The sequence below is a fragment of the Symphalangus syndactylus genome, chromosome 22 (assembly GCF_028878055.3).
Source record: "Symphalangus syndactylus isolate Jambi chromosome 22, NHGRI_mSymSyn1-v2.1_pri, whole genome shotgun sequence".
Taxonomy (NCBI): Eukaryota; Metazoa; Chordata; class Mammalia; order Primates; family Hylobatidae; genus Symphalangus; species Symphalangus syndactylus.
Window position 1 is genome coordinate 36,127,384 of NC_072444.2, and position 22,115 is coordinate 36,149,498.

The 22,115-nt window shown below is 45.6% G+C and overlaps 2 protein-coding genes across 3 annotated transcripts; one reads left to right on the forward strand and one right to left on the reverse strand.

The window, feature by feature from the left end:
* Positions 1 to 512: 512 nt before the first annotated feature.
* LOC129472656 (uncharacterized) lies at positions 513 to 20,797 on the forward strand. Of its 2 annotated transcripts, XR_008654009.2 has the most exons (6): positions 8,267 to 8,384; positions 9,323 to 9,425; positions 15,874 to 15,925; positions 16,827 to 16,958; positions 17,410 to 17,519; positions 19,354 to 20,797. XR_008654009.2 is itself a non-coding variant. In XM_063631250.1 (5 exons), exons 1-5 carry the CDS (start codon positions 551 to 553, stop codon positions 19,534 to 19,536), a joined length of 666 nt encoding a protein of 221 aa, XP_063487320.1. In that variant the 5' UTR covers positions 513 to 550; the 3' UTR covers positions 19,537 to 20,797. The 2 variants fall into 2 exon arrangements, 1 of the variants encoding a protein (XP_063487320.1); XM_063631250.1 differs by lacking the exons at positions 8,267 to 8,384; positions 9,323 to 9,425; positions 15,874 to 15,925 and adding exons at positions 513 to 646; positions 3,848 to 3,992.
* LOC129472659 (COX assembly mitochondrial protein 2 homolog) lies at positions 6,224 to 6,848 on the reverse strand. Its single transcript, XM_055262548.2, is given in 3 exon segments — positions 6,224 to 6,281; positions 6,612 to 6,658; positions 6,660 to 6,848. Coding segments are annotated over 3 exon segments (267 nt in total). The 5' UTR covers positions 6,822 to 6,848.
* Positions 20,798 to 22,115: the final 1,318 nt, after the last annotated feature.

Genomic DNA, 22,115 nt, shown 5'->3' on the forward strand with positions numbered 1-22,115 from the left:
CATTTATTTGAGTTTGATAGTAATGAAAAAGGATGAGAATTTTCTTCTTGCTGTTGTTTTTGTCATTTCATGTTCAAAACCCTTTATCTCCCATGTGGAACTGAAAACTCCAAGACAGGATCTCTGTTTCTGTGAGGCCTGTAGTGCTTAGTACATCCTTGAATGTGTGGGGCTCTCATTGGTATAAGTTTAATTCCTGACTGTGGATGAAAGCTTTAAAACTTTGTGGGCAAAATACGGAATGAATTTCAGTGAGTTCCCATGTATTAGACAAGGTGGCGCTGGCTGGAGACATGCTGTCCCTGTGCCCACAGGAGTAGCAGTGCTGTGCTCACCTTCCTGACCCGCTCTTCACAGGCTTCACTGCCTTTCTTCAGGAGTCTCCCCTTTGGCTTTTCCACAGCTATGAAACCCACGTAGTCGAACACCCTGATGCTTCTCCTGCAGGGCGTGTGATGAGGAGGTGAGCTTGGCTTTGGAGTGCTGGGAACCTGAGGAATTGCCAAGGACCCAGAGCCCTGACCTGACCACCCAGAGAGCCCAAAACACAATGAACAAGTTGAATTTCCACAACAGAGTCATGCAAGACCGCCGCAGCGTGTGCATTTTCCTTCCCAATGATGAATCTCTGAACATCATCATAAATGTGAGTAGATCTCAATATAATTCTGATAGCTGGAGGATAGTGTATTTTCAGGTTTGCTGGAGGAAAAAAATTGGACTTGAAATAATTAAGATAAAATGATTGTATTAATTGACTTCTATCCTTAATCACTAATTTCATTTTTTATATTTCCCTTGACTTTTGGGGAGAAATAGTCTTTGTCTCAAAAGTGGGCTTTAGTGACCTATGGCTTTGATAAAGCAACCAGAGATAATGAGACAAGGATATTTAATGGCAACATGCCAGCAATTATTATTAGTTAATTGAAAGCGTTTATGGTTTTGGCCTGGGGCCAATGCTTTCCCCCCCGTTAGGCTATCATGTGGGTAAGGGAGAGGAAAAGCTTTGTTTCACTTTTGAAATAAAAGTATTAAGTAACTTTGAAATTTTAATAAAATTAAAAGATAGTAAAAACAACTATTCTAACAGAATTCAAAACCTGTTATGCTTCAGTTGAGAGATTATTCAGGATAAGGCCATGGGAAATTGGGAGTACATTTCTATTGGCAAAGCTAGTCAGTGATAACTATGCACTTCTGACAAAATGCGAAATGGGGGGTATGGGCGTGTCATATCATCATGGTGCAGATACATGGATGTGTGCTTCCAAACAATGGCAACCTAATTGACTGTGCTGGAGCCATACAAAATATCTGAAACTACTCAGAAAGAAGGTGAAAATTGCATGCAAAAATATATTTGAAAAATATTGAGCTAACACAACATGAACTTGGAATTATAAGTGAAGTATTGTAACTCACCTACAGATGTGTTTTTTGTAATCAATATTTATGGACTCAGACTACACTGTAAAAGCTTACATAGAAATCATTCTATCTAAACTTTCCAGGTATGAAAGTAACCTAGTATGCGTTTTGCTACTATATCTTTATATGAATTCTAATCACATTTCCAAGTGGCTTACAGTAATCAAGGTTAATTTGTCACAAGGAAGATGCAAATTAAAACCACATTGCAATATCACTGCACACCTACTGGTACGGTTTAAAAGAAAAAAAACGGAAAATATCAAGTATTGGTGACAATGTGGAGCAAATAGAACTTTCTCAATAATGGCGGGTATGTAAAGTGGCACAGACACTTTGGAAACCTGTTTGGCATTATACTATACTAAACCTGAACACATGCATTGTTTATGACCCAAGAATGCCACTCCTGAGAACCAACAACAACGCATATCTGTGTTGCATATGTTCACCAAAAGACATTTACAAGAATGTTCATAGCAGCACTATTTGAAATCGCCCCGAAGTAGAAAATGCACAAATATTTAACAGTAGGTTGGATAAAGTGTGGTACATTTATGCAATATAATACCATATAGAAACAAGAGTGAGGGATCTGCAAACTAATATGCAACTGTACAAATGAATCCCACGAATATAATGTTGGGTGGCAGAAGCCAGATGCAAATGAATACATGCTGTAGATTTCATTCTTTTACATTAAAAAAGCTAGTCACACAAAGTTATGCTGTTAGAAGAGAGTGATTTGATCGGGAGCAGGGGTAGTTACAGGAAAGGAGTACAAGGAGATTTCTGGTTGTTAGTTATGTTCAGCGTCAATCTAGGTGCTAAACAGGTACAATAAAGATTTTAGAATTCATCAATTTGCACACTTATGATAGATGCACTTTCCTGTATATTTCAATAAAATCTTTTAAAAAGTAAAATGACAAAAAGACACTATTAACAAAAATGACATACTATATTAACTGTTATATTAAGGAAAATATAAAAATGAGTTCTATAACAGGGGCTCTGCAGGTCATGTGGTCATGCCAAGGACCATATGTGCTCAAGATTCTCATGACATTTTGGAAGGAGATTGGGCTTGCTTTCTCTTTCCTTTCTTCTCTCCCTTCCCTTCCCTTCCCTATTTTTAAACCTAGGTTTGGCATTTTCCTGGGGTGATGGTGACTTTGGAAAATTGGGCCGGGGCGGAAGTGAAGGCTGTAACATTCCCCAGAACATTGAGAGGCTAAATGGACAGGGGGTGTGCCAGATTGAGTGTGGAGCTCAGCTCCTACTGGCGCTCACCAAGTCTGGAGTGGTGTGGACATGGTACATAAACGTCCTCCCTGTCACAGCGTGTGTGCTTGTGCAGGCGCATGCAGGGAACCTGGGCCTTGCCCCAGGACCACCCCGGCGTGATTGTGACCTGTCATATTTTTACTTATGCATGCATCTTTGTCCTTTAAAGGATATTGAGTTGGGATGAGTGACAATAGTAGAAGAAGAAATTTCCTATTGTAACTGGGTCATTTTGAAGATACTAGAAAAATTTTAGGCCACTTACCTTTCCTGTTTGGGCGAGATTTATAGGAAGGGTTTCTTCTGCTGAAGCCTAAGGATAAAATGAGAGCAAAATAGCCTTCTGAATCCTTTGATCCTGAAAAAGTTAACATGTATTTCTTGTAAAAGCTTATTATATTAATGTACAAAAGAGCAGGTGTCCGGACTGGCCTTGGATGGTGTGTCAGGCCTTGCTGCCTCTGGTCATAACATTGGTACTATTTATTTATTTATTTATTTATTTATTTGAGACGGAGTCTCGCTCTATAGCCCAGGCTGGAATGCGGTGGCACAATCTCAGCTCACTGCAAGCTCCGCCTCCCGGGTTCACGCCATTCTCCTGCCTCAGCCTCCCGAGTAGCTGGGACTATAGGCACCTGCCACCATACCCGGCTAATTTTTTTTGTATTTTTAGTAGAGATGGGGTTTCACCGTGTTAGCCAGGATGGTCTCTGTCTCTGACCTCGTGATCCACCTGCCTCGGCCTCCCAAAGTGCCGAGATTACAGGCATGAACCACCGCAACTGGCCAACATTGCCACTTTGAGAAAGATGTATACCAGATAGGACTTTGGATAGGTGTTTGCAGTAGTGTGTCTTATTTTCAGTCTCTGTATATGAAAACCTACAACAGTAACTTAAATATTGTAAAACATGTATTAAGGTATTATGGTTTTTCCCAGCTGACTTAATTCAAATTAAATAAGTTAATTTGAATTAATGGTGTATGATTTTGAATCTAAGTTCGAAGACCTTGGGTGCTGTGTGTGATGTCATTGAGCTGGCTGTGAAAGATGTGAGACAATGAGTGTTTTCTTGTTATCAGACCATAACCGTATTGTAACACTCCACCATTGGTCTTCTCTCAGGGGAAAGGGCGATTACTTCAGATTGGGCCACGGCTCTCACGTGCACGTGTGGAAACCGCAGGTGGTGGAAGGACTGAAAGGGAAGAAGATCGTGCATGGGGCCGTCGGGGCCCAGCACTGCCTGGCGGTCACAGACTCAGAGCAGGTAAGGCTGCAGGTGGCCTGGGGTTGACGTACCATCCTGACTTGGGGGACTTGAGGGTCACGACATGGCCCTCCTCCTGTTGAAATCGCAGCTGTTGATGAAATCAGCTGAGTCTTACTGCTTGAAGAACCATGAGGGCGGGACCCGTCCCTTTTGCCCGCTGGTGTATCTGTCTGCTCAGCAGCAGGGTTGGGGGCGGGGTCCTCAGAAAAGAGGCGTTCCCACTCTGAAGTCCGCGTGAAAAGTGCGTGGAAAGATTGTTATTCTTTTTTTTTTTTTTTTTTTTTTGAGACGGAGTCTCGCTGTCGCCCAGGCTGGAGTGCAGTGGCGCGATCTCGGCTCACTGCAAGCTCACGGGTTCACGCCATTCTCCTGCCTCAGCCTCCCGAGTACCTGAGACTGCAGGCGCCCGCCACCATGCCAGGCTAATTTTTTTTTTTTTTTTTTTTTATACAGACGGGGTTTCTCCCTGTTGTTCAGGCTGGTCTCAAACTCCCGTACTCAGGTTATCCACCTGCCTTGGCCTCTGGAGGTGCTGGGATTGCAGGCATGAGCCAGCGTGCATGGCCCAATTTATTTTATTTATTTAATTTTTTGTTTTGAGATGGAGTCTCACCCTGTCACCCAGGCTGGAGTGCAGTGGCACTGTCTTGGCTCACTGCAACCTCTGCCTCCCTGGTTCAAGCAATTCTCCTGCCTCAGCCTCCTGGGTAGCTGGGATTACAGGCGTCCACTGCCACACCCGGCTAATTTTTTTGTATTTTTATTAGAGACGGTGTTTCATCACATTGGCCAGGCTGGTCTCCAACTCCTGACGTCAGGTGATCCACCCACCTCAGCCTCCCAAAGTGCTGGGATTACAGGTGTGATCGGCCTGGCGTGGTGGCTCCACTTCTGATCCCAGGACTTGGACGGCCGAGCGTGGAGGGTCGCTTGAGCCTAGGAGTTCCAGACCAAACCTGGGCAACATGGTGAAACCTGGTCTCTTTCTTTTTTTTGAGACGGAGTTTCGCTCTTGTTGCCCAGGCTGGAGTGCAGTGGCATGGTCTCGGCTCACCACGGCCTCCACCTCCCGGGTTTGGGTGGTTCTCCTGCCTCAGCTTCCCGAGTGGCTGGGATTGCAGGCATGAGCCACCATGCCCGGCTCATTTTGTAATTCTTTTCTTTTTCTTTTTCTTTTTTTTTTTTTGTGCAGACGGGGTTTCTCCATGTTTGTGGGGCTGGTCTCCAACTCCCGACCTCAGGTAGTCTGCCCGCCTCAGCCTCCCCAGGTGCTGGGATTGCAGGCATGAGCCACGATGCCAGGCCTAATTTATTAATCAGAAAGGAATAGATTGGCCGGGTGTGGTGGCTGATGCTTGTGATCACAGGACTTTGGATGGCCTAGCACAGTGGATTGCTTGAGGCTAGGAGAGTAGCTGGGATTACAGGCGCCTGCCACCACGCCCGGTTAATTTTGTATTTTTAGTAGAGAGAGGGTTTCACCGTATTAGCCAGGATCGTTTCAATCTCCTGACCTCGTGATTCACCCACCTCGGCCCCCCAAAGTGTTGGGATTATAGGCGTGAGCCACTGTGCCCGGCCTATTTAAACAAATTTTTTAAATAAATTATTTTATTTTAACTTAGCATATTCCTTTATTCAGGGAGATTAGTTACTGAGATGTTAACTTGTAGGCAAAGAGAAGAAACATGGTGAAGTCACGTTTGTTGGTGGAGGAAAAATGGTACTAAAGACTGCCCAACAAATATTCAGAATCAGAAATGTTCATATTTCTCCATGGTTCAATTTCTCATGAGTCACTTTCCATTAGAATAATTCTGGAGAGCAAATAAGATAGGATTCTTTCAGGTATCAACCCAGAGTCTTCTTTTCTTTTTCTTTTTCTTTTTTTTTTTTTTGAGACAGTCTCACTCTGTTGCCTAGGCTAGAGTGCAATGGCGCGATCTTGGCTCACTGCAACCTCTGCCTCCCAGATTCAAAAGATTCTCCTACCTCAGCCTCCCAGCTGGGATTACAGGCCCACACCACCACGTCTTTCTAATTTTTGTATTTTTAGTAAAGACAGCGTTTCATCATATTGCTCAGGCTGGTCTCGAACTCCTGACCTCAGGTGATCCATCTGCCTCGGCCTCCCAAAGTGTTGGGATTACAGGCGTGAGTCATGGTGCCTGGCCCAACCTATAGTCTTTCAGTCTTCTCTCAGCCAAGGCATCCAGTGAAAATGCAATTTATTTTTCAGATTCCTCTGGAGAATTAAAAAGTCTCTTTTGCGGCCGGGCATGGTGGCTCACACCTCTAATCCCAGCACTTTGGGAGGCTGAGGCATGCAGATCACAAGGTCAAGAAATCGAGACAATCCTGGCCATGGCCAACACAGTGAAACCCTGTCACTACTAAAAATACAAAAATTAGCTGGGTGTGGTGGCACACGCCTGTAGTCCGAGCTACATGGGAGGCTGAGGCAGGAGAATGGCGTGAACCTGGGAGGCAGAGCTTGCAGTGAGCAGAGATCGCGCCAATGTACTCCAGCCTGGGCGACAGAGCGAGACTCCATCTCAAAAAAAAAAAAAAAAGACTCTATCTCAAAAAAAAGTCTCTTGCATCAAATTGCCATACTCTCTGCTCTTGGTCCTCTTTTCCATGTACTCATTTTTCAAGCATTTATTTTCTCATTGCCTGATCAAGATCATTGCAATGACCAAAAAATTTTCGAATGCTGTGATTTATGTGATATTCCTTTAGCAAGTTAATCACGATATTGCATTCTTCAGTGTGCAAGTGTGGATGTAAGTCAGGATGCATCTTCAAGACAAGATGATGGGTCATGGCAGTGCCACACCACTCATGGCCACACCAGGAGAGCTGAAAGGGCAGTCACCAACGAAGATGCCTGACCCAGAAGCTGGCTGCCAGGGAGCCAATAGCCATGTCACTCCACAGGTGGCCACTGCGCAGGGGGGGCCCGTCTACTGCCCAAGCTTATTATTACTATTTTTTAATTTTTATTTTATTTTATTTTATTTTTTTTGAGATGGAGTCTCACTTTGTCGCCCAGGCTGGAGTACAGTGACGCAATCTCGGCTCACTGCAACCTCAGCCTTCTGGGTTCACGCGATTCTCCTGTCTCAGCCTCCTGAATAGCTGGGACTACAGGCGCATGCCATCACACCTGGCTAATTTTTTCTATTTTTAGTAGAGACAGGGTTTCACCATGTTAGCCAGGATGGTCTGACCTCGTGATCCACCCACCTCAGCCTCCCAAAGTGCTGGGATTACAGGCGTGAGCCACCGCGCCCAGCCGCTTATTATGATTATTATTATTTTTTTTTTTTGAGAAAAGTCTGGCTCTGTCTCCCAGGCTGGAGTGCAGTGACACGATCTCGGCTCACTGCAACCTCCACCTCCCGGGTTCAAGAGATTCTCCTGCCTCAGCCTCCCGAGTAGGTGGGACCACAGGCACGTGCCACCTCACCTGGCTAATTTTATTTTTTGAATAGACAGGGTCTTGCTATGTTGCCCAGGCTGGTCTTGAACTCCTGGGCTCAAGCAATCCTCTCACTGCAGCCTCCTAAAGTGCTAGGACTACAGGTGTGAGCCACCACACCTGGCCAGGTTCTACTTTTTAATATTTAAAATATGAAATAGGCCAGGCATGGTGACTCACACCTGTAATCCCAGAACTTTGGGAGGCTGAGGCGAGCAGATCACCAGAGGTGAGGAGTTTGTGACCAGCCTGGCCAACATGATGAAACCCCGTCTCTACTAAAAATACAAAAATTAGCCGGGTGTGGTGGCAGATGCCTGTAATCCCAGCTACTCGTAAGGCTGAGGCACCTAAACCCGGGAGGTGGAGGTTGCAGTGAGCAGATATCATGCCACTGCACTCCAGTCTCGGCGACGCAATGAGACTGTCTCAAAAAAAAAAAAAAAAAGATGGTGTCAGTGATTTCTATTGCAGCAGGTCTGGAGGCACTCTGTACCTGATTGCTCCACTTTTAGTGGTGCCAAGTTCAAATAATTCAGGTGGTGAGAAACTGACTCCCCTGAGAGTGCCGGTGTGCATGCGTGCCGCAGAAATCCCGCCTTCCGGCGCCTGAGGTTGGCCCTGGCAGCAGCCAGGGCGCTCCAAGTAGGAAGATAAACTGGATTGCAGGAAGCGGGAGAGTCGGGAGAGGCGGGGAAGGGCTCCCTCTTCCCCAGTGGCTGCGCCTGCGGAGCCGCCTTGCGATTGGCCCAAAGCGGGGGACGGGGCGGTAGTCCCGCGTCGGCCCGCCCTTCGGGCAGCCGGAGACGCCGGGATCGCTGGCGCTGGCTGAGCCACGGGCTGCTGGGAGGCTGTGTCCGCCGGCCGGCGGGGCGGGGCGAGGCAGCCGGGGCCCTACATGTCAGGTCCTGGCCTGCAGCACCGGGGAGGCCGGCGGCGGAGGCGGTGCGGGTGCGGGTGCGGGTGCGGGGTTGGCGTGCGGCCGAGCGTGGGAGGCGGGCGTGGGCGCCGCGGCCGCACCGGGGCTTGCGCGGACCGCCAGCGGCGTAGCCTTGGGCCTCTCCCTCTTTAAGTGGTGGTGGTTGTGGGTTTTTCTGCAGGCGATTTTTCGAGTAATTTATTCAACGCACGCGCGCCCTGCTGTGGGGTAAAGCGGCAGTTTCATGCTGCTGTCATTTGTCGTTAAAACGATGGGCTTCCTGGCCGGGTGCGGTGACTCAGCCTGTAATCCCAGCAGTTTGGGAGGCCGAGACGGGCGGATCAGGAGGTCAGGAGATCGAGATCATCCTGGCTAACACGGTGAAACCCCGTCTCTACTAAAAACAGAAAAAAAAATTAGCCGGACGTGGTGGCGAGCCCCGGTACTCCCAGCTACTAGGGAGGCTGAGGCAGGAGAATGGCGTCAACCCGGGAGGCGGAGCTTGCAATGAGCCGAGATCGCGCCACTGCACTCCAGCCTGGGCGACAGAGCGAGACTGTCTCAAACAAAACGAACAAAAAAATGAGCTTCTGTCGTGTGTGTGTGTGTACCTTTTGGATTTGAAGGCAGGGGGATGACATTGTGATTTGGCTTCCTGTGACCGTCCATTCTCAAGGTCTCGCCAGCATGGTGCAGAAACCCGGCATACCCTGCCTACCTTGGAAAAAGGCTTTCCCTTCCCCACCTCCCTCTCCCTCCATCTCTTCCCTCTTTCCCTCTCTCCACTTTACTCCCGTCCCCCAGCTCTTCTCTCCCATCTTTCTGTTCTCTGTCTGTCTTTTTTTTTCTGCATTAAACCTTTCGGGAGTGTCTTTGTAAACTATTAAAAAGCGTTAGGTCTTCAACATGTATGTTTACTTGCAGGCCTGAGACCTGGGAGGAAGCTGGAGAAAAGATGCCCTCTGAATCTTTCTGTTTGGCTGCCCAGGCTCGCCTTGACTCCAAATGGTTGAAAACAGATATACAGGTGGGGTTTGGCATGTGTTTTTGTTGGTGTGTTTCTGCTCCCATGTTTTAATTTCTCGTGTAAGGCTTCTTTTAGGGTATGTAAGGGGAAGTCAGTTGTATCTTGCTGAGTTAGAGGAGCAGGTTTATTTCCTGTAACTTAAAATGTGACAGTCTTTATGGCTGTTTTTGTAGATTGTGCGCGGCTGCCTTTTAATTAGTTTCTTGCAAGTGCACGAAACTTGAGATTTGTTTTAGTTTATTTTATTTTTATTTTTTATTTTTGAGACGGAGTTTCGCTCTGTCACCCAGGCTGGAGTGCAGTGGCGCGATCTCTGCTCACTGCAGGCTCCGCCTCCCGGGTTCACGCCATTCTCCTGCCTCAGCCTCTCCGAGTAGCTGGGACTACAGGCGCCCGCCACCACGCCCGGCTAATTTTTTGTGTTTTTAGTAGAGACGGGGTTTCACCATGGTCTCGAGCTCCTGACCTCGTGATCCGCCCGCCTCGGCCTCCCAAAGTGCTGGGATTACAAGCGTGAGCCACCGCGCCTGGCCGAAACTTGAGATTTATTAATAGGCAAAATTTTTTTCCTATTATTACTAGTTAAGAAATCTGCCACACTCGTAACCATATCATGGTGACTGTTGTTTGTTACTGTTAGTTTTTGAGCTGTTTAGTTAACTGTGGAGGGGAAAATTGGAGAAGTAAGTTGCAGTAATTATGGTCTATAGAAACTCACTCTTTTTATGAGGTTTTGTGTTTGTTTCTGGAGAGACAAGAGTTAGTTCAGTTGAGCTGTTCGTTTTGTATTTGTACCAATACGAGGACTAAGGACAATTGTGTTGAAACTGAGGTCATAATGTTGGCATCTTAAGGGCTGAAGCTTCCAAATACATGGTATATATTGAATTCTCTCTGACTTGAAATTTTCCCTTTCTGGACATCCGGATGCTGAGGCTAAGAGTGTCCATATGACAGTGCCTTTCATGACAGGAGTCAGCAACCCTTTTTTTTTTTTTTTTTTTGCACGTATCAGTAATTCATTCTGTATATTTTGAAAAGTTTTCATCTCTTCTTCCTAGCCCTCCAGTATTTGTTAATAAATTAAAACGTTTCCCAAAGTATTTTTTGTGAAACAATAATTCTAAAAAATGCTCTAAGAAAAACTAAGTACATGGAAAAATCCAAAGTATATATTTTATTTATTATATTTCATGAATTTTTTTTTGTTTTTTTCCTCTCGAGAGGGAGTCTTGCTCTGTCGCTCAGGCTGGAGTGCAGTGGCATGATCTTGGCTCACTGCAATGTCCACCTTCTGGGTTCAAGCAGTTCTCTGCCTTAGCCTCCTGAGTAGCTAGGATTACAGGCGCCCTCCACCACTGCCAGCTAATTTTTGTATTTTTAGTAGAGACGGAGTTTTACCATATTGGCCAGGCTGGTCTTGAACTCCTGACCTCATGATCCACCCACCATGGTCTCCCAAAGTGCTGGGATTACAGGTGTGAGCCACTGTGCCCGGACCACATTTGATGAATTTTTTTGTCCTTTGTTCTTTTAAAAATCATGGTTGGAAAGCAGAGCATAATTGTTCTTTACGTAGATCCCAACTGATTGGGGTTGTTAGGGAGATGTTTTGGCGTTCAGTAAATGTTTTTATTTTCCATTATTAAGACTACGAATATTTTATTTTATTTTCCGTTACAGGGTCTTGCTCTGTTGCCCAGGCTGGAGTGCAGTGGTGTCATCTTGGCTCACTGCAACCTCTGCCTCCCGGGTTCAAGCAGTTCTCCTGCCTCAGCCTCCCAAATAGCTGGCATTACAGGTGCCCGCCACCACTAGCCTCCGCCTTTCAGGTTCAAGCGATCCTCTGCCTCAGCCTCCTGAGTAGCCGGGATTACAGGTGCATGCCAGCACGCCTGGCTAATTTTTGAATTTTTAGTAGAGACCAGGTTTCACCATGTTGGTCAGGCTGGTCTCGAACTCCTGACCTCGTGATCCACCTGCCTCGGCCTCCCAAAGTGCTGGGATTACAGGCGTGAGCCACATTTTTAGTAGAGATGGGGTGTCACTATGTTGGCCAGGCTGCTGTCGAACTCCTGACCTCAAGTGATCCTCCCACATTAGCCTCTCAAAGTGCTGGGATTACAGGCATGAGCCACCACACCTGGCCAGTGGGAGGTCTCGCTTCCCTTCTCTCCAGCATTCTATAAGAAACGTGTTTGGTCAGTATGTGTTCTATTTTCTCTATGTGTACTTTGAACTCTACAGTAGTGAAAGGAAGAGTAGACAACTTTGAAGCTGATGTGGTGTGCTCTTTGAGCTGGTGCTGCTAATTACTCTTGGTTGTTTTCATGGCCTCCAGTGACTTCATCCTGCTTTTGCTGTTGTAAAGTGTTGTAATTTATGCTCCTGAAAATAACACTTGAGGTGTACTTAGGGTTCTTGTCTGCTTCCTGGTGACTGTCGATGCTTTTCATCTTGAAGAAGGGAGATGAGCAGTGTTGCAGTGTACTGAGTTTAAAATTAAGAATTTTGCAGTTTTTTAATGTGTAAAATTTATATCCAGATGTAGGGTAGGGGTGGCCTACTTTCTCTAAAGGGCCAGGTAGTAAATACTTTAAGGTCTCAATGGACCCTATGGTCTCTGTCATAGCCATGGGACCTTGCAGCTGCAGTGCCAAAGTAGCCACAGACAATAGTATGTCAGCGGGCAGGGGACGTTCATTCTGTAAACTTTATTTATGGACACCAAAAGATGAAGTTCACAGAATGTTTGCAAGTCACAAAATACTGTTTTTCTTTTGATTGTTTTTCAATCATTAAAAAATATAAGATACGATGGCCGGGCGCGGTGGCTCACACCTGTAATCCCAGCACTTTTGGAGACCGTGGCAGGCGATCACCTGAGGTCAGGAGTTCGAGATTAGCCAGGACAACATGGTGAAACCCCATCTCTACTAAAAACAAAAAATTAGCCGGGCATGGTGATGCACGCCTGTAATCCCAGCTCCTCAGAGGCTGAGGCACGAGAATCACTTGAACTTGGGAGAATCGCTTGAACCTGGGAGGCAGAGGTTGTGGTGAGCCAAGACTCTGTCTCAAAAGAACAACAAAAGTAAAATACTTTCTCTGCGTTCAGACCATACACAAAGAGGCTGTGGGCTGGGTTTGGCCAGTGGGCTGTGGTTAGTGACCACACACACACACACATAGGGCAGAGTCTGGCATCTAGAGCCGGCACCTGTGTTGTCACCTGAGCTGTGTTCTTGGCTGGGTTCTACTCTGTATTCTGTGACCCGAGGTATCTACCTTGGTAAACTGGAGACAACAAAGCCTGCCTCCTTCAAGGTTGTTTGTAAAGATTTACAAGGGTAATGTATTGTTGTTAGGCCAGATGCTTTGTATAGCACACGTTAGGTTATTTTCACTGTTTTTGTTTTGTTTTTTTTGAGACGGAGTCTTGCTCTGTTGCACGTGCTGGAGTCCAGTGGCAAGATGCCAGCTCACTGCAACCTCTGCCTCCCAGGTTCAAGCAATTCTCCTGCCTCAGCCTCTCTAGCTGCTCGGATTACAGGTGGCTGCCACCATGCCAGGCCAATTTTTGTATTTTTAGTAGAGACGTGGTTTGACCATGTTGGCCAGCCTGGTCTCAAACTCCTGACCTCAAGTGATCCGCCTGCCTCGGCCTCCCAACGTGGTGGGATTACAGGCATGAGCCACTGCATCTGGCCCATTTTCACTTTCCATTAGCTGCTTTTTTCCCCCATTCATTTCCTACCTTTCTATGTATGATTTCTGAATTAAATGTATTTCATGTCTTAACCTTCTGAATTGTTTGTTCTCTCATTTTCCATGTTGTTCAGGAAAATAAGAGGCTGAGACTTACAAATTTGCATGTAGTTTCTCAGATCGGGATAAATGCTCACCTGTTGCAGAATGGGACTCCGCTCTTGCTTCACCCAGGATGCGTTTCCTAGTTCCTTCCTAGAGTGGGGCCATACCCTACTCCAGCCCTCCAGACCCAGCTCTCTGCTCTGACATGATTCAGCAGACTGTATTCCAGCTGTCCTCCCTGGACCTAGATTTTTTTTTTTTTTTTTTTTTTTTCTTTTGAGATGAAGTCTCACTTGGTGGTCCAGGCTGGAGTGCAGTGGCGTGATTTTGGCTCACTGCAACCTCCACCTTCCAGGTCCAAGCCATTCTCCTGCCTCAGCCTCCCAAGTAGCTGGGATTATAGGTGTGTGCCACCAAACCTGGCTAATTTTTGTATTTTTAGTAGAGACAGGGTTTAACCATGTTGGCCAGGCTGGTCTCGAACTCCTGACCTTGTGATCTGCCCGCCTCAGCCTCCCAAAGTGCTAGGATTACAGGTGTGAGCCACTGCACCCAGCCAACACTTTTTTTTATTAAAAAACTTATATGCAATTTATTTTATTGTGGTATCTAGTTCAGTAAATTTTGACCTTTGTAGATTCACGTAACCCCCATCATCATCAGGATGGAGAAGTTTCATCACCCCAAAAGCTCCCTTGTGCTCCTTTTTATCACATGTTCCCTGGCCTCGTACCGTGGCAACCACTGATCTGTTCTCCATCAGTATAGGGTATTCTTTTTGAGAATGTCATGTAAGTGGAACCATACTTTAAGTAACATTTTGAAACCATCTTCATTTACTCCTAGTTATGTTTGAGATTTATCTGCTGCTCTGTGTACTAATAGTTGTTTTTATTGCTGATTAGTATTTCATCATTTGGATGTACCACATGGTGTTTATCCATTCTGCTTGTCGTTGTTTCCATAGGACCTTGTGGTTGTTTCCATTTTTCTTTCCCAATTGTGATCCTGCTGTGAGATTTCTGTACAGATTTGATGAATATATTTTCCATTTCCCTAGGTAAAGATCTAGCGGTGTGAAAGTTGGGTCATGTGCTGAACTGTTTTCCGAAGTGGCTGCTTTAGTTTGCATTCCCACTGGCAAACTGTCACGTTTCTGTTGCTCTGTGTCTTTGTTAGCACTTGGTGTTATCAGTGTTTTTTAGTTGAGCCATTCTAACAAGTCTAGTGGGATCTCATTGTAGTTTTAATTTACACTTCTGAAATGGCCAACGATGCTGAATATCATGTTCTTGTTTGCCACTCTTGTATCCTCTGTGAAGTTTCTGTTCAGATCTTTTGCACAGAAAAAGCTGTATCATGGAACCAGTAAAATAACCAAGGAGAGGTTGATTAAAGTTCTGTTTTTTTGGTTTTTTTTTTTTTTTTTTTTTGAGACGGAGTCTCGCTCTGTCGCCCAGGCTGGAGTGCAGTGGCGCGATCTCGGCTCACTGCAAGCTCCGCCTCCCAGGTTCACGCCATTCTCCTGCCTCAGCCTCTCCGAGTAGCTGGGACTACAGGCGCCCGCCACCACGCCCGGCTAATTTTTTGTATTTTTAGTAGAGACGGGGTTTCACCGTGGTCTCGATCTCCTGACCTCGTGATCCGCCCGCCTCGGCCTCCCAAAGTGCTGGGATTACAAGCGTGAGCCACCGTGCCCGGCCTAAAGTTCTGTTTATAACCCTAGAAGATTCCTGCCCCAGGGATATGGGATGGCTGAACATAGGACACCGACACTAGACAGATGAAATAGCAGTTTATTAGTCACACATGCTCACAGCCCTGGGGGTGGGGGACACTGCATGCCACACGGGGGCTGCACTTGGGAACAGAGTGAACCACTAGGGGCTGTGGGAGGCACATTTTATAGTAACAGGAGGGTGAGATGACCTTGCTTCCCACAGGAAGATGTGATTGGCTTGTTTGAATAACTCTGGGCCAGCAGAGATGAGCAGGCTGGAGTCGGGTCTCCACGATAAGGAGGTTGTTTGGCTTTGGGATCTTATCCGTGGGAGCAGAGCTCGGGAGAGACTTGTGGTTAGGCTATTTGAGGCCTTCTGGATTTTACCAACGTCAAGGCAGCACATAATATTTAGCCTTAATTTCAGGCCACACAACACATTCTTCTATATCTACTTTGTGTAGCACTTTTCAAAAGGTTTTGTCCTTAGTGTTTAGCAGTTGATTATGATGTGCCTTGTCATGGCTTCCTTTGGATTTATCCTTTGTGGGCTTTGTGCAGATTCTTCAGTCTGCCCAGGTTTATGTCATTTGCTGAACTTAGGAAGTTTTCAGCCATTAGTTCTTTGGATATTTTTTTCAGCATTCACCTTTTCTCTCCTGTTATTAACCTGTGGGGTCTGTGCTAATTCTAGGTAGTTAGTTTCAGAATTGAATTGCACTGTGGGACACACAGCTGGGTGTCGCAGAGAACTGGAGAATCGTTTGGTGCAAAAGTCCATGCGTTTGGTGTCAGAAATGTTGTAAACAGAGGAACTGTTTCCTTCGAGATTTTTAGATACTCATTATTTGTAATCTGGATGGGATATCATGTCTTTCACCCACTGAAATACATTTTTCTAATTATGTTGTTTAGACATTCAGTCACAGCCCTCTATGATGGAACGTGCTTACACTTCAAGGTTAAAGTTAGTTGTCTCTTCTCTTCGCTTACTATGTAAGGAGTTTTATGACAGTTGTTTTTGACTGAAACTTTACATTGTCAGTGGCCTAAAGTCATTTTTCTCAGCTTTTCCTTTGTGTCCCAGTGCTCTTGAATTATGCTATCAGTGACAGTGCCCCTGCATAGCAGTGCTTCCCAGTTGGCAGTGGAGTAGGGCCTTGTAAAGAGTTAAAAGATTTTTGAATCATACTCCTGTTCTACACCCTCCCTTTTCCCATGGATACACAAGCATTGGGACTCACTGGATAAAAGCAACTGGTGTGAAATTGAAGTAGGTAACTGTCAAAGACTTAAGTTTCTGAGTTGTGAAATTTGCTAGGAAGTTAATGAAATACCATTTTGGAAGACATTCTTTAAATAATTTGATAAATTGGTCTTTTTTTTTTTTTTTTCAGACGGAGTCTCGCTCTGTCACCCAGGCTGGAGTGCAGTGGCGTGATCTCAGCTCACTGCAAGCTCTGCCTCCTGGGTTCACGCCATTGTCCTGCCTCAGCCTCCCGAGTAGCTGGGACTACAGGTGTCCACCATCATACCTGGCCAATTTTTTGTATTTTTAGTAGAAACGGGGTTTCACCGTGTTAGCCAGGATGGTCTCGATCTTCTGACCTCGTGATCCACCCACCTTGGCTTCCCAGAGTGCTGGGATTACAGGCATGAGCCACCACTCCCGGCTGATATATTGGTTTGTTTATGAAAATTATACTGGATCTGTTACAGGTATGATTGATACATTTTATTTTTAAGTTGTCAAACATACAGTTAATGGTGTGTGTTGTAACTTTTCAGGGAGGGACATTTGCAGAGACTGACTAATGGTATGGCATTCTGAAAAGCGGCTACAGATTAAAACATTTTTAATTCTGCAGATGATAGTGTCGAACCAAGTGGAACAAAGAAAGAAGGTCTGAATGACAAAGAGAAAAAAGATGAAGAAACTCCTGCACCTGTGTATAGGGCCAAGTCAATTCTGGACAGCTGGGTATGGGACAAGCAACCAGGTAATCTTTGATCAGAGATAGAAATTAGTGTAGACATTTTGCATCCAGATGCTCAGGTGGTTTTAGCAATTGGTTCTCTAATTCTGTAGGATAATGTTGATACTGGTATAGTCTTACATGTCATTGAAAGTGGAAAAGATAGCTACATATTCTTCTACTTATGTTTTGGATAATGAGATAAATTACTTTATGCTTCACACACTTGGAGTCTGTCATCTACTGTAATATAGTATCTGAATGAATAATTTAAATAAAGTATATTTCTGTAAGCTAATTGTATACTTGAAAAATCTGTGAATAAATTTGAATAGCAAGTCTCAGAAACTTGATTCTGAATATTAAAAATACAGCCTTCCTTGGGAGGGAGCGTGTAGTAAACGTGTTAGTGTGATTGTAAGCATGCTGTCTTTCTGGAGGTCGCTTTGTTCCTGCATCCACTGCTTCATTTCAGGGATATTCACGGAACGCCAAGCACCAAAGGGCCAGAAGCATCCCCCTGCAGGACCAGCACTTGGCCCTGGCCATCCTGCTGGAGCTGGCTGTGCAGAGAGGCACGCTGAGGTGAGGGCTGGTGCAGACCGGGAACGCTTTGGGGAAGCGCCTCTGTGTCGAATACCTGTTGCATTGTGTGCATTTCACTGAATCGTGTGACTGCAGCACATGTGGTGCTCTGTACAGAGAACTAGGTCCCAGAGCTCGCCCACTCTTTATCTTTTCTTCACTTCCTTTTTTTTTTTTTTTTTTTTTTTTGGAGACGGAGTCTCGCTCTGTCACCCAGGCTGGAGTGCAGTGGCGCAGTCTCGGCTCACTGCAAGCTCCGCCTCCCGGGTTCACGCCATTCTCCTGTCTCAGCCTCTCCGAGTAGCTGGGACTACAGGCGCCCGCCACCACGCCCGGCTAATTTTTTTGTATTTTTAGTAGAGACGGGGTTTCACCGTGGTCTCGATCTCCTGACCTTGTGATCCGCCCGCCTCGGCCTCCCAAAGTGCTGGGATTACAAGCGTGAGCCACCGCGCCCGGCCTCTTCACTTCCTTTTTTATGCTCAGTTTTCTAGCCTGGGAACTGTTATTTTTTTTTTTTTTCTTTCACTTTTCCTCATTTAATTATTTTTATTCCATGAATTTAAGATCCTAGATCTTTCACGTAAACGTGCTCTTTGAGCTTCTTAACTGGTCTTTCCTATCAGCAGAAGGCGATGTCTTGTGCTAAAATCTCGGTGTTAATTCAGTGATTTAATTACCATGGCTTTACTTTAGTTTCCTTTCAAATCTCAAGTATTTGTTCACTTCCACCTAGTTGTTTGCTTTTACTTTTGTTTAACCATGACAAAAAAAAAGTTAATCTGGTTTCACTAGGAATAAATATCTTTTCTCCTTTAGCCAAATGTTGTCTGCCATCCTGTTGTTGCTTCAGCTGTGGGACAGCGGGGCACAGGATACTGACAATGAGCATTCCATTCCGCCCAGGGCAGCAGCGCCCCACTTTTGCCCTGCTGCAAAGGTTCCAGAGCATCGTTTGCAGTTCATTCTCCTATTGAAGGACGTTTATTTGCTTTTGGTTTTTGTTTTCTTTTTTTGAGAAAAGGACTTGCTCTGTCACCCAGGCTGGATGCAGTGACCTGATGTTGGCTCACTGCAGCCTTGTCCTCATAGGCTCCAATGATCCTCCCACCTCAGGCTTCTGTGTTGCAGGGACCACAGCCATGTCACGATGCCCGGCTAGTTTTTTAATTTTTTTGTAGAGACAAGGTTTCACTGTGTTGCACAAGCTGGTCTCGAACTCCTGGGCTCAAGTGATCCCCCCATCCTGGCCTCCCAAAGTGTTGGGATTACAAGCGTGAGCCACAGCACCCAGGCTTTCTGGTTTTTGGCTGTGTAGAGCTGCCACGATTGTGCTGTGTACAACTACTTTAGTGAACATATGTTCTTCCTTTGGGTAAACACTTGGAGTGGAATTTGTTAGGTCCTGGGGTCAGTGTGTGTTCATAGTTTCCCCAAGTGGCTTTGCCATTTACATTTGAACCAGTGTGTGTGAGAATTCCAGCTTCTTCTTGTCCTTCCAAAGCAGCTGGATGCTGCGTGTGTGGGGCAGATCACGTTGGGTTTTGTGAGAGCCAGCAGCAGGGTTAAGGATTTTAGGGACTTCACAGAAGGAGGCTGGAAAGCATCAGCAGAGGCAGCCTGGACCTTGGATCTGTAAAAAGAAGACACCGTTTGAATCTGCACAACTGAGTTGGGGTTTCCAACAGGGCAGGTGAGGGCCTGTGGGTAGGTGTGTGCATTAGCACACAGAGGCTGGGATAGCTTGGCATTGGGGTCAGGGCTCAGCCAGCCTGTGTGCCTTCACCCCTGCTAATGAGATCACTTGTAAACAATTTCTGTTTATGAATTACAGGACATTGAAGCCAAAAAAGAAGCACAGAAGGAAAAAGAACTTGATGAACAGGAAGCGAATGCCTCAACATTTCATAGAAACAGGACTACATTGGATAAAGACCTTATTAATACAGGGATCTGTGAGTCTTCTGGCAAACAGTGTTTGCCTCTTGTTCAGCTCATACAACAGCTTCGTAGGTAAATCGTAGTAGCTGTATTGTACTGTATTTTATTTATTTACTTTTGTTTTTTTTTGAGATAGAGTTTCGCTCTTGTTGCCCAGGCTGGAGTGCAATGGCACGATCTCGGTTCACCAGAACTTCCGCCTCCCAGGTTCAAGTGATTCTCCTACCTCAGCTGGGATTACAGGCGTGTGCCACTATGCCCGGCTAATTTTGTAGTTTTAGTAGAGACGGGGTTTCTTTATCTTGGTCAGCTGGTCTTGAACTCCCGACCTCAGGTGATCCACCTGCCTCAGCCTCCCAAGTTGTTGGGATTACAGGCATGAGCCACCACGCCCAGGCTATTTATTTACTTACTAATTTTTTTGTTGTTGTTGTTGAGACGGAGTCTCGCTCTATTGCCCAGGCTGGAGTGCAGTGTCACGACCTTGGCTCACTGCAACCACCGCCTCCTGGGTTCAAGCAATTCTCATGCCTCAGCCTCCCAAGTAGCTGGGACTACAGGCATCTGCAACCACACCTGGCTGATTTTTGTGTTTTTAGTAGAGATGGGGTTTCACCATATTTGTCAGGCTGGTCTGAAACTCCTGACCTCAGGTGATCCACCTGCCTTGGCCTCTGAAAGTGTTGGGATTGCAGGCGTGAGCCACTGTACCTGGCCTGTATTGTATTTTAATGGGTGATTATTGGTTTTCTTATTAAGACAGTGAAATCTAGCACAAGGATCTCAAAAATTTGTTTGGTGATTGAAGGAATGTTCTGAAAATTACCTAATGTAAATTTTAGGATAAAGAGCAGGTCCTTTTCAATATAGGTGAGAGGAGAAGTTGGAGGGTATGATGATACTCAAAAGTTTTTCACAGAAGAGAAATCGGGGTGTGCAGTAAACATGTAAAAAGATTCTTAGTAATAAGCAGGTGGATGCAAATGAAAATCATCATAGGAAGGTTATTTTTAAAACTGGTTCTATCATTGCCTCACTTTACATATTACAGAGTTATACATACTACTTTGTAAGGTAACTTTTCTTTTCAAAACTAAAGTCAGTGTGAAAGAATGGTGAGCATTGTTTTGGAAGGCCAGACTAGGAGGAGATTGGAAGAAGTCACACTCAGCCTGTGAACAGAAGCTAACCTTGGCAGAAGCCAAAATGGTCAGACAGCGTTGTGTAAAAAATGATCACTCAAGAGGGGCGAAAAAGCAAGGTGATTTCTGGAAGAGATTTATTAGAAAATGAAACACATTTCTACCTGTATTTAATAAAAATCTGCTTTTTGTAAACTTGGGCTCCTGGTTTTAGTTTCTACATATAGAGAAAGCAAAGCACTGGCAGGTTGGATCAGGCAGCCGAGCACAGAGCAGGGAGCCCTGGGCAGTGGCCGCAGCTCTCAGCTGGCCTGTTCATGGGACAGTGGTGGGTCTGTGGCGTGGGGTGGGCCTGCGGCGTGGGGTGGGCCTGCTGTCCACAGCCAGAAAAACGAACTTAGTGGACACACAGTGAAATTTTGAAACAGGAAGTTTTAGAGCTAGTTTCTATCATAGATTTTAGTAAATGCTATTTTGAAAAACATTTTTCCGATGCTTGTTTTGTTTTTCTAATCTGATAATGCATGTTTCACACATTCTGGTCTTTAACCAATGGAAATTAAAGAACTAAACTTCATATAGTTTGTGTTAACGGAAAGAGCTTGGAATTTGTTCTCAGAAAATTTCAGTTGCAGCCGGGCGCGGTGGCTCAGGCTTGTAATCCCAGCACTTTGGGAGGCTGAGGCGGGCGGATCACGAGGTCAGGAGATCGAGACCACGGTGAAACCCCGTCTCTACTAAAAATACAAAAAATTAGCCGGGCGTGGTGGCGGGCGCCTGTAGTCCCAGCTACTCGGAGAGGCTGAGGCAGGAGAATGGCATGAACCCGGGGGGCGGAGCTTGCAGTGAGCAGAGATCGCGCCACTGCACTCCAGCCTGGGCGACAGAGCAAGACTCCGTCTCAAAAAAAAAAAAAAAAAAAAGAAAATTTCAGTTGCAACAGCTTGTTCGCATAGGTGAACTTACAACACAATAACTATAGGAGTAAGAATAAAAGCTGTGTTTACTTTCACAGTTAATTAAGAATAAACAAGAAAATGGATGTTAACAACTTCGTAATTAAAATGTAAAGTTGTATGCAAAGTTTTAAAGTGAGCATTTTCCAGAGGTGCTTTTCTAAGTTCTTGAATGCTCCTCCCTTTTCTGAGGCTGCGTCGTGGGGCTGTTGGTGTCTTTGGCAGGGGGTGAGTGCAGGATTCCTGTTGTGGGTCCTTTGTTCTCATGAGGGTAGTGCCCGTTTCCCCCGTCTCCTGCTTGCTCAGACTGTTCCCGTACGCAGAGAGACTGGCCTGTTTGACCTGCAGCTGTGCTGTTTGAGCTGCAGCTGTGTAGCCTGCACTGGCCAGTCTGGCTACACTCGCACAGTTTGCTGATCCGCACTTGAAGTGTTTCCATCATAGCTGAGACACTGAATATTTTATGTTTAATTTTTATTAAAATGCAGATTTAAAAACTTGATTCCGTTATTAGGAAGCATTTAAGTATGTTTAGAATCACTTGGCCATGTGAGTCT

Bases quoted from the DNA above. Each gene is read 5' to 3' on its own strand.
- LOC129472656 (XM_063631250.1), top strand. From the start codon at position 551: ATGAACAAGTTGAATTTCCACAACAGAGTCATGCAAGACCGCCGCAGC. The intron at 16,959-17,409 runs GTAATCTTTGAT...GCTTCATTTCAG, and splicing joins GGTATGGGACAAGCAACCAG to GGATATTCACGGAACGCCAA. The intron at 17,520-19,353 runs GTGAGGGCTGGT...TATGAATTACAG, and splicing joins GTGCAGAGAGGCACGCTGAG to GACATTGAAGCCAAAAAAGA.